The sequence below is a fragment of the Manis javanica genome, chromosome 4, assembly GCF_040802235.1.
Source record: "Manis javanica isolate MJ-LG chromosome 4, MJ_LKY, whole genome shotgun sequence".
NCBI classification, from domain to species: Eukaryota; Metazoa; Chordata; class Mammalia; order Pholidota; family Manidae; genus Manis; species Manis javanica.
The window spans coordinates 64,592,445-64,608,343 of record NC_133159.1 but is presented as its reverse complement, the minus strand read 5'-3'; the positions used below and the strand labels follow the sequence as shown (position 1 = coordinate 64,608,343).

Sequence of the window (15,899 nt, the reverse complement as noted above, 5' to 3'; positions counted from 1 at the left end):
ATCCACAGCTTGGACAATGACTAAAAGACTAGAATAAACAAAAATATACAACAATCCATGGAAGACTTAATATTGTTAAGATATACTACCTAAAGTGATCTATATATTTAAAAAATGCAATCCCAATTAAAATCCCAACGACATAATTTTTTCAGAAATAGAAATAATCATCCTAAAATTCATATAGAATCTCAAGGGATCCAGGATAGCCAAAACAATCTTGAAAAAGAATGAAGTTGGAGGTCTCAAATTTCCTGATTTAAAAACTTGTTACATAGCCTTAGTAATCAAAACAGTGTGGTAAAGGCATAAAGACAGCTATACAGACCAATGGAATACACAGAAATCAACTCTTGCATATATAGACAAATGATTTTTGACAAGGTGCTAAGACTATTCAATGGGGAAAAAACAGTCTTTCCAACAAATGGTACTGGGGAAACTAGATATCCACACGCAAAAGAATGAGATTGGACTCTTATTTTACACCATATGCAAAAATTAGGTAAGAGCTAAATGCAAGAGCAAAAACTATAAACCTCTTAAATAAAATAGGGGGAATCTTCACGACACTGGATTTGGCAATGATTTACTCAATATGAGGTCAGAGGCATGAGAAACAAAAGCAGAAGTAGATACCATGATAAAAAAACTGTGCATCAAAGTACACAATCAACAGAATGAAAAGGCAACACACAGAATGGGAGAAAATATTAAAATCATATATCTGATAGGGGGTTAATATCCAGAATATATAAAGAACTCCCTCAATTCAACAACAACAAAAAGCAAACAACCCAATTTGGGGCAAAAGGACCTGAACAGACATTTCTTCAAAGAAAAAATACAAATGGTCAACAGGAACATGCAAAGATGCTCAACATCATTTATCAGAAGGGGATGCAAACCAAAACCATGATAAGATATCATTTTATACTCATTAGGATGGCTACTATTAAAAAAAAAGTCCAGAAAACCACAAGTCTTAGTGAAGATATGGAGAAACTGGAATGTAAAATGATGTAGTGGCATAACTGGAAGCATGTATGTGTATGTATAGTATGGTGACTCCTCAAAAAATTGAAAATAGTATTACTATATGATCCCATAATTTCATGTCTGTGTATATACCCATAAGAGTTGAAAGCAGGGTCTTGAAGAGATATTTGTATGTCCATATTCATAGCAGCATTATTCACAATAGCCAAAAAGTGGAAACAGCCCAACAATTCATGGATGAATGGATAAACAAAATATTATTCAGCCTCGAAGGAAGGAAACTATAACACATGCGACAGTATGAATGAACTGAGGACATTATGCTAAGTGGAACAAGACAGTCATAAAAGACGAATCAGTCTGATTCCACTTATGCAAAGGACCTAAAATAGTGGGATTCAAAGAAACAGGAAGTAGAATGGGGTTTGCCAGGGGCTGAGGGGAGGGGGAAATAGGGAGTTGTTGTTCATGGATGTAGAGTTTCAGTTTTGCAAGGTGAAAGAGGGCTGGAGATTAGCTGCACCACGAGACTACTCCTGACACTATTGAACTGTACACTTAAAATTGGTTGAGATAATATTGTTATGTATATTTTACCATGACTAACAAGAAAGTAGAATAAGCCTGCCAATTCTATTTTGTAAAAAAAGTAGCTGATTTACATTGAAGTTTGAGTTCTTAAACTGTTTTGTTTTGTGGGAAAACCTCATTAGAAGTCTGGCTCATGAGTTAGACAGGAACTGCCTGGCACCACCAATCACAAGCTCTGGCACACAAACCCATCTCTCCTGCCACTCCCACCCTGCTGATGGAGGCTCTGGGGCTGGGGGATAGCCCTGAACCCACCCTTACCAACTAGTCCAGGAAATTTTTTTTCTTTGACTCTAGTTCCAAGCAGGAAAGGTAGGGGAAGGTAAGCAACAGTCCTTCAAATATTTAGATACCATCTAAGGAAGTTAAATAAAACAGAGGCTCAGGAGGTCAAACCCCCGGCAGACTCACAAGTGTAATTCACCTTAACCAACATGGCAGTGTTAGAAATGGATGGACATGAGCCCCCAAAATCTTAGTCCTACTAGCAGCTGTTACTTACTAGTTGTCATTTACGAGCTATGGCTGTGTGACTGGGGGCAAGTTATGTAACCTCTCTGGGCTTAACTCATCACCTTTAACATGAAGAAAATCACTCCTTTATCTACAAAGGTTACTTAAACAGATATCAAATGAAACAATATATATGAAAATGTTTTAAAACTCATCTAAAGAGATAGCCTCATAAATATTAGTTCTTGCAGGTTCTAGAGCCATTGTTTAATAAATGGGGAAAATTGTTTCTGTCTTGCTTGGACTTTGTAAAGTTAGGTGTAGTACATGTAAAGTGTGTATATAGGACCCAGACCAGAGTAGGCCCAATACATGACAGCTCTGAAGGTTTTCACTTACTGCTGTTCCCCTGTGAGTGGCCCTGACCCACCGTCTTCACTAGGAGAGGGTGGGACATGGTAGGGCCGAGTGGTGCCTATATTTGATTCCATCTGCCCAGCATCAGTGCCCCTGCCTCCTTCTAAGGGCGGCCCTATTTTCCCCCAGGTGACTTCCTTTCCCTTTCTCAGCCTGTGTGCTTCATGAGTGCCCATGCTCCCTCTTCCCTTCCCATCCTACCCTGGCCCTCCAGGCTGGATATTTCACCATATGCCCCCATCTTCCCTTTGGCCATGGTGACTGGTTCAATGATGACCTAATTCAATGAATTTTAAGGTTAATGAAGGTCAATCCCAGGATAATGAAACACAACGCTGGATCTTCTGCTGGATCCACTGGGAAACAGAAACACTTCCATGTGAGGTCACTTAGGGCAGCAGGAGCCTGAACCAGGAAACTGAGGCCAACACAAAGGAAAGTGAATCCAAGAGATGGAGAAAGACAGTTGAACAAATTTGAATACATGGATCCAACCAAGTGTGGACCATTACTGGACATTTTAGTTACTTGAGTCACAAATTCATCACCATCATCCCCCCACCCTCTGTTTTTATGTGCCAATTTGTGTTAGTTTTGGCATGTGTTTTCAAAGTTTTGATTAACACAATTAGGAAAGGTATGGACTCTGACTTTATCCTCCGACCTCAGTGATGCCCCCTAGTTGTCTTCTGGGATGACCCCCACAACAGCAGCTCACCCGACGTCTGAACTCTTCCCCTTGCTTCACTTCCCGAGGATAGTCGTCAATCAGGAAGCCCTTGGTGCTGCCGAGGTTGGCTCTCATGGCCTCCGTCAGGAGCTCCAGAACGATGCCCTGGAGCAGGTGGAGAGTGGTCAGGATCTGAGTTCTTCCGCAGAGAGACGTGAGAATTGCCACAACTCTCCCTTAGTCACCCCATTGTGGGAGGGAGGAAAGTTCGGATAAGGTTCATAACGGATAGCAAGATGCTGTGCTTTATCAATTTAAAGGCTCACTCCTCAGACCCCCAAACCCCAGTTTATTGTCTATAAAATTCGTGGGTATCTAACAATCACTGCTGGGTCATAGTTGAATTGTTAGTGTTTTTTTCTTACTGGTATATTTTTATTAGTTATATTTTACTGGGGTGTCTCAAACTAATGGCATCTTAGACTAGATGAAATACAGTGGCTGTATTTCATATGGTAGCACTCCATGAATTAGGCATAATGGCGGTTTAAAACAAGACCAAACATGGTATAAAATGTGCCTCACTGTTGATATTTTTCCAGTACATATTTTATAAAATTTGACATCCCCTGACCTGAGAAGAGTTTCAGTAGATACGAAGTAGCATTTTCTGGCCGTATCACTTTCTCTGTTACAGATTTTGATTTAACCTGTGCTTATGGAAAATAAGGGAGGAGAGATACATGTGGCTTGGAAACAGATGTAGGAAAAATAGAACCAGCTGCCAAAATAGGGGTAGTTCTCTGTTCTCTGGCTCCCTGGCATCCTCTGACTTTTGGCAGGGGCCTGGAGGACACAGCCATCATAAGGGGGTTAGAAATTATCCCCAGATAATAATGAATGAACTCCTCATGAAGTTTATATTCTAGTGAGGAAGCCAGATAATAGACAAGCAAATGAATGTATAATAAATAATCAGATAGCGAGAACTGCTTGGAACAGTTACATTTAAGCAGGGCAGAGAGATACAGAATGCTGAAGGTGTGATTTTTGATGGGGTGGCCAGGGAGGCCTCTTTGATAATTTATGATGTTTACACAGAGATCTGGATGAAGTAAAGGAGCAAACTGTGCACAGGTAGAGATCAGGCTGAGGAAATAACAATGCAAAGGCGCTGAAGCAGGAGCAGCCGGGCTTACGGCAGGAATGATGGGGGGCCAGGGGCTGGGTGGGAGTGAGCAAGGCAAGAGTGGCGGGAAGCAGGAGGCTCTGGAGTTCAGAGCTGTAGGAAGGACTCTGGATTTCATTCTAAGTGTGGTGGGGAGCTCCTGGAGGTTCTGGGAAAGGGAATAACACAACTTGATAAATGTTTTCAAGAAATCACTCTGGCTGCTGTGAAAAAAGTAAAGTGTAGAGGGAAAAGAGTGGGTCTAGGAAGCCTGCTCAGGGGCAACTGCAATGGTCTGTTTTTTTTCTTGAGGACCATTCTGGCTTCCAAGTGGGAAATAAATTGCAGCTGTTTTAGGAGGAAGCATACAGCTCTGTTAGCTGATAGGGATTGCATTGGACAGGCCATAAGTACAGAGCCTAGCATGTGCGGAGGCATGGCAGCGATGTGTATATTTTGATCTTCATGGCATTTGGCTTCTCAGAGATGGATGGTGACTTGCAAAGAAAAAAGATACATAAAAGGGATATCTTAAACCACACAAGGATGATACCAAATGTCAAGATAGTGCCATCACACCTCTCAGAGTAAACCAAATGCTATTTTTATTTTCCAGAGGGTTCTAATTCTAGATTCTGGTGCAACCACACTCACCTTTGCTTTGAAGAGTTTAACTCTATAGTGGGGACCAATCTGGGAGGAAACTATGAAATAAGATAACATTCAAGGGGCTGGCAGAGCAACAAGACAGAGGAACCTGGGCCTGGACAACCTGGTCGGGCAGATGGGATTCTGCTGTGGATCTACCACCTGCCTCTAGACAGTCACATCTGAGAGAAAGAAAACCTGCTGTTGTCCTTTCGGGTTTCTTTGCTCCAGCAGCTCACACAAACTGCAACCCTCTAGAATATCTCCCCGGCCCCGGGAGGCAGCAGGGCACTTACTGCGGGCGCCAGGGCTCCGCGGGCCATGGTGTCCCTGATCACTTTGCTTCTTTCAGATCCTGATGACAGCTCATTACGCAGGAGCTCTCCAGTGGAGAGATGTGTAAATCCATATTTTTCCACCAGCTTTCCACACTGTGTGCCTTTGCCAGAGCCTGGGCCACCTAGAAAAGAAGTCACGTATCAGACTTCCACCCCAAGTCTGGTGCCTCAGTTTTGACGGTGGTCACCTGGTGAGCAAGCCTCAGCGCTTCACTCACAATGTGTGCATAGAGTACTTGATTTACTGGGAGCTGCGGGTACAACGGGGAATGGGGTGCAGTCCTTACCCTTAAAGAGCTTACTATCCATGGACGGCAGGCAGGTGTTACAGGCAGACCACAAGCCGTTATTACAGGTGGGCCAGCGGGGAAGGGGTCCAGCTGCTAGAGGGGCACAACCGTGCTCGTTGAGATGCACGTGAGAGACGTTTCCTGGGGAACTAAATCTGCTCACGGGCAAAGTACTGCCCACAGGGCCTGATGCACAGTGCGTGCTGAATATGCTAGTTGTTAATTTTGGAAATAAATTGTTCTCATTTTCAAACCATCATGAACCTACAGAAGAGTTAGAAGTAAGTAGAGTACAAAGTACTTTCTAAAACATTTGAGAATAAGTTGCCAATCCGGTGTCTAATCACTATACAACACTAGTGTCACTTCCTCCAAACAAGGAACCAAGCACATCCTCCTACACAGCTACATCTGCAGACCCCACCGGATGGCAGGTGAACAGCCTCGCCACACCTGCTGAAGCCAGCAGCTCCAGGGCAGCATCACGCACGGCCTTTGGTTGTCATGACTTTCTGGTCTCCTTCTGTTTGGGACAAGCTCCTCTGTGTTTCCTTGGCGCTTTTGAACGTTATAAATAGTTAGTTTGTTGACTATCCCTCAATATGATTTTTGTCTGTTGTTTCCTGGTTATTATTAATTCTGAATTCCTGCCACATTGCTTTGATGACCATTACATGGTGCTGGAGAGGTAGCTGGAGTTCAGAGCCACGGGAAGGACTCTGGGCTTCATTCTATGTGTAGTGGGGGGTGCTCGGGGGTCCTGGGAAAGGGAATAACACACTTGATAAACATTTTCAAGAAATCACCCTGACTGCTGTGGAAAGAGTAAAGTGTAGGGGGAAAAGAGTGGGTGTAGGAGGCCTGCTCAGCGGCAACTGCAGTGGTCTGTTTCCTTTCTTGAGGACTATTCCAGCTTCCAGAGAGGCAGTGCTGATGACACAGTACCTTGTCCCCGCAAGTTCAACTAGTTGGTAAGTTGTAAGATTTCATATCTGAAAATCATACCTAACCTTTGCTGAGAGCTTACTGAACAGGTCACTCACTGTTCTAGGAATTTTATGTGTGTTAATTTAAAATAATCTTAAGTTATTATACCCAGTTTATAGGTGGAAAGCAGAGGAACAGACAGGTTAACGCAGCTGCTTGGGGCTGCACAGCTAGTAAGTGGCAGGTCCAGGACCTGAAGGCAGGCCGGCTCCTAGGCATTTTCCTCCTCGTCCCTGCAGGAGCCAGCTTTGCCTGGCTGCAGTTCAGGCCCTCCTGCCCTCGGCATGCGGCAGCCTTTCCGTCTCTGCCTGGGGAACCAGGTGTGGCTGTGGAGCCCAGCAGAACTGCTAGCAGGATGATTTGCCTGAAAAGCATGTCACTTCCCACCTCCACAGCATTTAATGGCTTCCCATTCCCCACAGAATAAATCCAAACTCCTCAGAGTGCCGGTTCAGCTTCTAGAATCTAGTTCATTTACTCTCTCCAAACTTTTTTTTTTTTCATTTCTTATCCTTGTCCAACAATGTCACATCCAATCATATACTGTCCCTTCAACAAGACATTTTTCAAGGCCATTGTGCTTCTGCTTCCCGAGGTCCTCAGTCTGGAAGGTCTCCTTCCTCCTCTATCAAGATCCTCCTCATCCCTTAGGCCTAGATGAAACGTTTGCCTCTTCTTCCAGGAATTAGACTTCTCCGCCTGTGGAGAAGATGAAGGTTCCTATGGCCAGATTCTCACCTGGCCCTGGTCAGCTTGCTCAGTACACACGTGTGGGCAATATGTTATCACAGACTCTATATAAAGAGCTCCTCCCAGGGCTCTGGGTTGCAAGGCCACAGGAGAGCTGAGGCTGGAGTGGTGGCAGCACCAAGGACGGAGACTAAGACGGCTGTTGGGGCAGAGAGGCCCAGAGGCAGGGACGGGTTTGCTGCATGCAGACTTGCTCTGAATGGACAGGATTCTAGTGGTTGACCTGCCGCCATGGGAATAAAGTTGGGTATAAACCCTTTCATCCCAAGAACATTCCACTGTTATTTTTTCAGTCTCACTGAATCCATAATGAACTTGTCTGGGACTGAAACACGCTGGCAAGACACCCCCTCACCTCTGCTAGATTGAGTGATTTAAATAGCACTGGGTGCCCTTGGCCTGTGTTACATTTGGTCCCAGGTCCCTCACAGCACTTTGTACACAGTAGGTGCTCCATAAATGTGTGATGAATCAAGATTTTCTGGCTGTAATGATACTGAACACTCGAATGCAAATCATGACTGTCATTTTAGTATGATAGGATTTATGCCTTAACTCTGCAATTTTTCTTGTCCTTTTCATATTCAAAAATCCTGTTTGGGGACCGTTGACAGCTTCCCTCTTGAGAAGAATATTAGTTGTCCCTCATTAGTAGAAGGACCTCTCATTCTCTCTCCTTTGCTTTGGCAGAAGATAAAGGAAAGGCCCATGTTTTCTATCTTCTGCTCATCCATACAGCTGCTCTAAGCCAAATGGGGAGGGTTTAGACCCCTCACAGTATTGTCATGGGTGGGCTAAATGTAAGAGGAAAACAACAATTACAGAGGCTAGCAAAAATAAGGCAGAGCCGGCAGAAGGAGCAGCCAATTGCCAGCTAATGCCATTTTTGCTCCGAGCACTATGGCTCCTGTCTCCTGAGATAATAGAAATGAGAGTGTGGGAACAAGAGAAGGCCACTCAGTAAGTGAGGAGAGGAAGGGGCCGAGCTCCTGCAGATGCCACAAGGGTTTCTGTGGGCAGATTCACCTGGGAGCTCTTTTCCTGGGATGGCTGGAAGCCAGTCATGTGGAAAAGATATTCTCAGATTTGACTTACAAGGAGAAAATGCTGTGTTCTAATTATTTCCTTTAGCATCGTTACTAATATGACTATTATAGTTTTTGCTCCTCTAAAATGTTATTTAATAAATTTCAACACAAAGGGAATTAAACATCTTCAGCTCAAATTAACAACAGCTGTGTGTTAACAGCAGCCGCTGCCCCAGCTAGAAACATTTGGTAGGAGCAACAGCTGCAAATTCTTAGCATTTCTTGCCCAAAGGGTGCCGGCACGGTGGAATTTTAAGTACTCTGCACAATGCCTTGATTCTTCCCAGGGCTCCAAGCCGGAGAACAAAGTGATTTTTATCAGTGCAGTGAAGACACAAAAATTGCTAATAGAAACATGAATTTTCATATACTGTCACTTACATGTCTACGAAGCTTTAACTTATGACTTTTAAAGAAAAAACAGTGGGGCCTTAATATCTCTCCAGGGTAATTTGTTACACAGAAAAAAATCTTTTGAGGTGCCACATATCAGAATGAGTGGGCTGTGTTCTCTGGTGACAAGATGACTGATAGCAGATGAGGCACTGTCACATTTACTGTCATCTTACTGATTTTTAGTGTGTCTTTCTTTACTCAAGGCTTAAGCCCCTCAGCAAACCTATATAGAAACAATACTGTGTGGTGTGATTCACAAAGCGAGTCTGGAATATGAGATTCCATTTTGAAGGGGTCTGTCAACACTTAAAAAAAAAGGTGAAAAATCTTTATCCTCAACCTCCAATGGAATTACATTTTTTTTTTCATGTAAGGCCAAAGGTGCTAATATAGTGAAAGGTGGAAATACTGTGAACTTGCACTTTCCCACTTTTCAGCTCGGTATGTATCTCGCCCTCACCTCCCACAGCACCGACCCGAAGGAGGCGCCTGCAGAATGGCCAGCCCAGGGGCCCGGGTCTGCATCCTAACTCTGCAGTGAGGTCCCCGGTGCTCTCTGAGGTGGAACCAGACCAAGCTGTCACCTGGCCACGCGCACCTGAGCCAGCGTGTTGGTTACTTAGTGGAGTCAGCCTCTTGTGGCAGACAGCTCCCGGATTCACTGGCTGCGCTCTGCAGGACAAGACCTGCTTCTAAGCCACTATGGCAGGGTCACGGTGCTTGGCCTCAGGACAAAAAGAAAGAACCGGCGAAGCTGCTGTGTTCTATTCTGGGCTCAGAAAGAAAGCCCATGCATATAAGATGTCAAGTAGATAATTAACTGAACCCAAATCTACACAAATGCATGTAGGTAAATTTTGATTGTTCTTTTATTTTAAAATATTTAAAGTAAGAACGGCATAGAGCAGGTTATAATGTCCTTTGATGGAATTTTATTGTATCTCGTTAACTGTAGGATGCAACCGGAGTTAAGCATGAGGCCTATTAATACAACGCCTCATTTGACAAATGTCTGCTGGGCGGCGGACACAGGTCAGACCCTGTGTTAAGCACTGGGAGTAAAAAGACTCAGAAGCCTGTCTCTCCCCGTGGGGAATTCACAGTGTGAAGGGAGGACAGCAGGTGAAGCAGGTGCCAAGTGGTGGGAGTGGGTTCTGAGCCAGGCTGCAGATGCCCCTGCAGAGGCACTGGGCGGACCCCCAGTCCAGGCAGGAGAAGGGGAGTTGATGAGCACGCATAATACCTTTGTTATCACAGGGGAAATGTGGAAAAGAGGGGAGTAAGGTTGAGCTTGGCATCTTCAGCAATGTGAGCAGAAGCAGGAACGCGTCCTGCAGAGCACGGCAGGCCGGGCAGGAGTGTGAAGGACTGGGAGGGGCAGGTGGGGCTGGCAAGAAACACTGGCTCCGCCACTTAGTGCTTGTGTGGCTCTGGATAAGTCTCTTAATTTCTCTGCCTTAACTTCCTCATCTGTAAAATGGGGGAAATAAGAAGCAACCCCCTGCCTCACCTGCCTGTGGCTCTCCCTCCTCCTTACCTCCCATACCCGATCAGCTGCCGAGGAACTTGAAGAAGTGGGGTCTGCATTTAAAAAGTCGCTAAAGTCTGTCCCGTTGTCCCAAATCTTGGTGAAAAGTTCCCTTGTCCTAGCCAAATAAGTGGCACCTGGTAAATGCTCCTTACAGTGGGACATCATCGCTCTAGTTCTTCCTGAGTTACATCTGCAGGGTGACATCTAGCAAATCAAAGTTCGAATCAAACATAATCCAGCCACAAGCATGGGGACTGGCCGTCACTTGGAGATGTTCAGCTCACTTGTAGGTAATTAAGATATACAATAAGGTACATATATATGTATATATATAATTTCTCTGTGTGTATATATAAATATATGTTTGAGAGAATATGTACAAATACATTATTATCTGGTTTAGAGAACTCATAACGTTTATATTCTCTAAGGCAAAGCAGAGTGGACAGCATTCTCTAGGTTTTATTTGCCATTGACAAGGTTTGCCAGGCCTTAATTACCAACCCACCCCAGCCTCAGAAGTCTTTAAACCTCTTCAGCAATTACCTGCATCACTAACCAAATTTTAGTGCCTTTTTGATCTGGCTGAACCTGAGAGTTCACCTTCTCTTGGTCTTTCCACCCATTTTGATCACATTGCCCTCTCCCTTTCTCTTTCCCCTTGACCTCAATTCTCAACTTGTTCTCTGCCCTTATCATAACCTCACTGAGTTGGTCCATTCCCTTTGGGCTTTACTTACCTCCCTTGTCAGCAGGATACCAGGCCCTTTCTAGTAACTGTGAATCCTGTGCCCCCTCTGAATTCTACTGTGACTGCTGTGAGAACCACCAGTATGCTCTCTGCCCAGCACATCATGTACTTCATTTGTGGCTACTCTTGGTTGGTAAGAATTCTTGAGAAAGTCAGAAAACTGAGCCAACTGGGTCATGCTATCTAATTGCTTAGGAGCTTTTAATGCTTCTTGGCAGATATGTTTTCTTTTGCTGATACCAAATTGGATGTGCATGGATGGATCCTCGTGTATTTCTGGTTGTTCTCAAATCCTCAACCATATTCTTATTCCTCTCTTAACAGCATTTTGAATCTTCCTATTCACTAGGAAGGTAAAGATTATTTTCTTTCCTCAACATTTTCAAAATGTATGTGTCTTCATCCTTTGTCCTCCAACCATCCTTTCTCCCATTTAGAAGACTTTACATAACTATTCTGCTTAAGGCTACTTCTCTGCTTTGGCTCTTGCAGAATGTTGGCATTTTCTTTGGCAGCACTGTTCATAGTATATAATTATCTATCTATCTATCTATCTATCTATCTATCTATCTATCTATCTATCTATCTATCTATCTATCATCTATTATCTATCATCTATCTATCTATCTATCTATCTATCTATCTATCTATCTATCTATCTATCTAGTCTATCTATATCCATCCATCCATCAAATCTATCAATCTATCTATCTATCATTTACTTAAAATCGGTCTTCCCTATTAGAGTCGGATATCTACAAGCACAGCATGTGGATTTTCTTTTCTTACCATGGTGCCCAAACACAGTGCCTGAAACTCAGTGAACACTTTATTAGTGGCTGAAAGAATAAACAATTGAATGATGAATGGATCCTTTCCTCCTTCCTGCTCCAGAAACTTGATCCTCTTTTTCCTGTCCATATGAAAGTTATTCCTCTCAGCACCCTGTCTTCTCTCTTCTGTGTCACAATGTGCTTGGTTCTCCCCAATCCAAACGAAAATATTACCACCATTGTCTGCACCCTCTAGTTACCTTTATACTCTTCCCCATTCTTTTCTGTAGCCTGAAACTGCCTTTTTTCATTCCCTCCTCTTTTACTGACTCCCTGTCCTCTTGCAAGCTACCTCCTACCTTCATCATTCTCAGAAATTGATCTTTTAATGTTCAATAGTGATTGTATAATTGTCATATCATTCAGTGACCTTCTTCTAGTCTTGATCATCTTTGACTCTTTAGTGGGATTCACCACCACTGATAAACATCCTGGAGTCCTCTCCTCCCCTGGCTTCCAGGGCACAGAGTCTGCCCACATTCTCTCCCTCCTTTGCCAGGCTGAAGCTCACAGAGAGTAGAAACTGCTTTGTGTATATAAGTATCCCCAAAGGACTTCACATAGTGTCACAGGCAATTGTTAAACAGAGCCAATGTCTAGGATCCTTGTGGTCCCCGAAGAGAGACAATTTTATTCCTTTCCCACAAAAGGAACACTGGACCAACTGGACCAAAGGACTTGAGTTCCAGGTTCACATGTCAGAACTTTATCTGGTTTGACGACTCTGGTCAGGTCACTTATCCTCTCTGAGAGTTCACCTGTTCATTACAAAATACGGATGATCAGAATGTCTATTGATTGTGAGAACACAATAAGGCAATACATTTAAATTGCTTGGAATAGGAGCTGGCATAATGAAACACTCAATAAGCATTGCAATTATTCTATAAAATGAGGCAGCCAGTGCTCCTGATGTTTCAAAGTCCTCCCAGCTCTAACATCCCATGATTTTACAAAGATTAGACACAGCACTTTTCTAATGTGGTACTATTTTAACATCTTTAAGTATGGATAGTCTTCACAGTTATAGCTTGTGAAGGTATACAATAATTTTTGCAAATCAAACTATCCTATTTTTAGATAGTTCCCACAGCTCTTTAAAAACCTACCAGATTTCAATCTACTGAAATACTACCTTTTCTCTAAATTAAAGTGGACTCCAAGGGTAGGTTCAGGTTTTTGAGACCTAATGATTTCTTTCAGAGAAGAGCTATGACGCCATCAGATCATGAGTTAGCCATGCCCTAGGAACGGTCCTCAACCACAGTGGGCCTATGAGTCATGTTCAGCATTGTGTGTGTGGTTGAGCTGTGTCACCACACTTGAGTTTCAGCAGGCTATTGCTGGGAACTGACTCTCTCTGACCAGAAACAATTGAAAAAAATAGGTTTTTATCCTCAAAGACAACATCTCTATTAATTCTGAAACACACTGCTATTATGTGGTGACTAGGATGAAATCTGCTAGTGATAAGATCAGCTGAAGGTTATATGGAAGAACTTTACTGGGACTGGGAACCTCTTGATGGCAGGGATTATGCCCTGTTTATCAGTGCCTAGTGTGTAGTAGGCACTCTATAGTTGTTAGGTCAATGAATGAATGAAGGAATAAATGGATAGTGAACAACCTGGGAGCTTTATGGAGGTATCCTTGTACATAACACTGAGAGTTAGGAGTCCTTGCTTCTAGAGTTTTTCTATTTTGAACTAGCTGAATGATCTTGGGAGAGTCACACTGCATCCTTGGGTAGCTAGCTTCCTTGTCTGTAAATTGAAGGGTGTGGATTTAATTAGTAGTTTCCTGTGTTATTCTATTACTCTTTCTAAATAGTCTAGCTTCCCTCCCAAGTGTTCCTTCCTGAGGAAGGGTTATTCATCCCCACCTATTTGAATTTAAGAGTCCCCAAATGACTTGCTTTGGCCAATGAAAGATGCGCAGAGGTAGATGTGTATCACATTTCAGCAGAGGTTTTCAGAGCCAGGACATGGTTTTCCACATTTCTTTTCTCTTTGCCATGATACTGGCAATGTTTCGGAGAGTAGGGGCTCAAGCAGCATGGCAACCAGAGTGAAGCCCAGCCAACTGTTGATGAACATGTAACATTAGTCCATAACAAGAAGATGAGAAGGAGGAGGATGAGAAAGAAAAAGAAAAAGAAAAAGAAACATCTTTGTTGTTCTATATGGCAGAGATTTTTAGGAGGGCTTATTTGTTACTACAGCATAACCTAGCTTATTCTTACTGATACTTTCCCAAACTTCACTGTGCATGAGAATCACCTGAGGATAGTGAAAACCTTTCTGGATCAGTAGATCTCTGAACCTCTGCACTGAGGTTATAGTTTCAGAAAGTTCCCTAGGGATAGTGTATAGTTATCTACAATTGACTCTGAAATGTGTGTAAGGAAAAAAGATGTATTGGTGGATGAATAAAGGGATGGATAGAGGGACAGACATGTGATAAAACACATTATGGTAAAATGTTAATGGTAGAATCTAGGTGGTATGTGTAACAAGTGTTCACTGTGATATTCTTTCAGCCTTGCTGAATGTTTGAAATATTTTCATAATAAAAAAGGTGATCGTTTAAAAAATTCTCCAAGTGATTGTGATGATTAGCCTAATTTGGAACTTCTAAATTAGATAACTGAAGGAAGGCAGTTTGCTGGGAACTCCCCAGTGGTCACAATAGGGAATCTGTTGATCTTTCTTTTAATATTTATAGTGTAATAATGCAGAGATAATGGTTCTAGCATGAATGAATACTTGCTATGATGGTTAATAAAAACTCTCATTGCTTTATCAAAAGCAGCATCATCCTCTCTCTTGCAGATGTTTCTTTTTGTTTTCTTAGCTTCAAGCTGAAGAAAATAGGAGAGGGCTAATGGCCTATTTTGTACCAGTGGAGTGGTTCAGAGACAGTCATGTTTGAGAAGTCATTGCTGACTTTCAGATAAAGGTATCTGATTCATTAGTACCTTTTTAATGGAGGCAAAAAATTGGGAATGTGCATGATAATAGGAATAAACTGAATACATTATAGCAATACAAAGGAATGTCATCATTAAATGATGTACTGAAAGAAGACAGATACAAACAAATCCATACAGTATAATCCATGTATATAAAGTTCAAAAATACCTATGGCATCCCTTGCAGGGGGCAGTGAATAGAAAGGAGCACAAGGGATCCTTCTGGGATGGTAGTTATGTTTAATTTCCTCATCTGTGTGTTGTTAAGAGGGGTTTGTCCACTTAGGGAAAATTTATCAAGCTAAATACTTATAGAGTTCCTGTTTTTCTGTTTCAATTCAGTTACAAAAGGAAAACACCCTTTAAAAATGACAGAGTATGTTCAGTTTCACAGTCTTGGAAAGATACTCATGCTATTTTACATACAAAAGAATAGATTTTAAAGTTGCATGACCTCATTTTGATAATAACTATATATTAAAAAATATATATACACAAGAAAAATACCAAAAGGAATATAAGTCAAAATCTTACTAGTATCACCTCCAGGCTTTGGGATTTTGGGTGATCTGTTGTTGATACATATTTTCTAGACTTAAGATGTGTTACTTTTGTAAAAAGAAAAGAAATCCTTAAATTAAAAAAATTTCTGGCAAATCTGTTTTAGGAGAGATTTTGGCTACATATGTCCAGAGACATGAAGGGGTGGGAAATGGTATGCATAGAATTTATTCATTCATTCCTTAAGTAAATATGGAGAATCCACATACCGAGGCACTGGATTGCAGCACTGAGGATATAAAGATGAGAATACATGTGCCCTGCTCTCAAAAATATACAGCCTATAAAATAACAGAAGAAGTCGACCGTTTTCAATTAGATGAAGAGATGACTCTAAATAGGAAAATTATATACATCTTCAAATATTTGAATGGCTACAGTGGTGGAGAGAAAGCTGATTTGTCCTGTGTGGCTCTGAAGGGCAGGGCTAGACTGAATGGTGGGAGTTTTGACAGAG

General features: G+C 42.4%; 1 protein-coding gene across 2 annotated transcripts in view; it reads right to left on the bottom strand.

Annotated features, from left to right (window-relative positions):
* Positions 1-15,899, bottom strand: part of AK5 (adenylate kinase 5) — a 234,247-nt gene that overhangs the window by 25,121 nt on the left and 193,227 nt on the right. For both annotated transcript variants that reach the window (XM_073234163.1, XM_017679701.3), the window contains exons 11-12: positions 5,243-5,406; positions 3,179-3,295 (exon numbers count right to left, since the gene is read on the bottom strand). In XM_073234163.1, the coding sequence (XP_073090264.1) occupies positions 3,179-3,295; positions 5,243-5,406 (281 nt within the window). The remainder of the gene's footprint in view (positions 1-3,178; positions 3,296-5,242; positions 5,407-15,899) is intronic.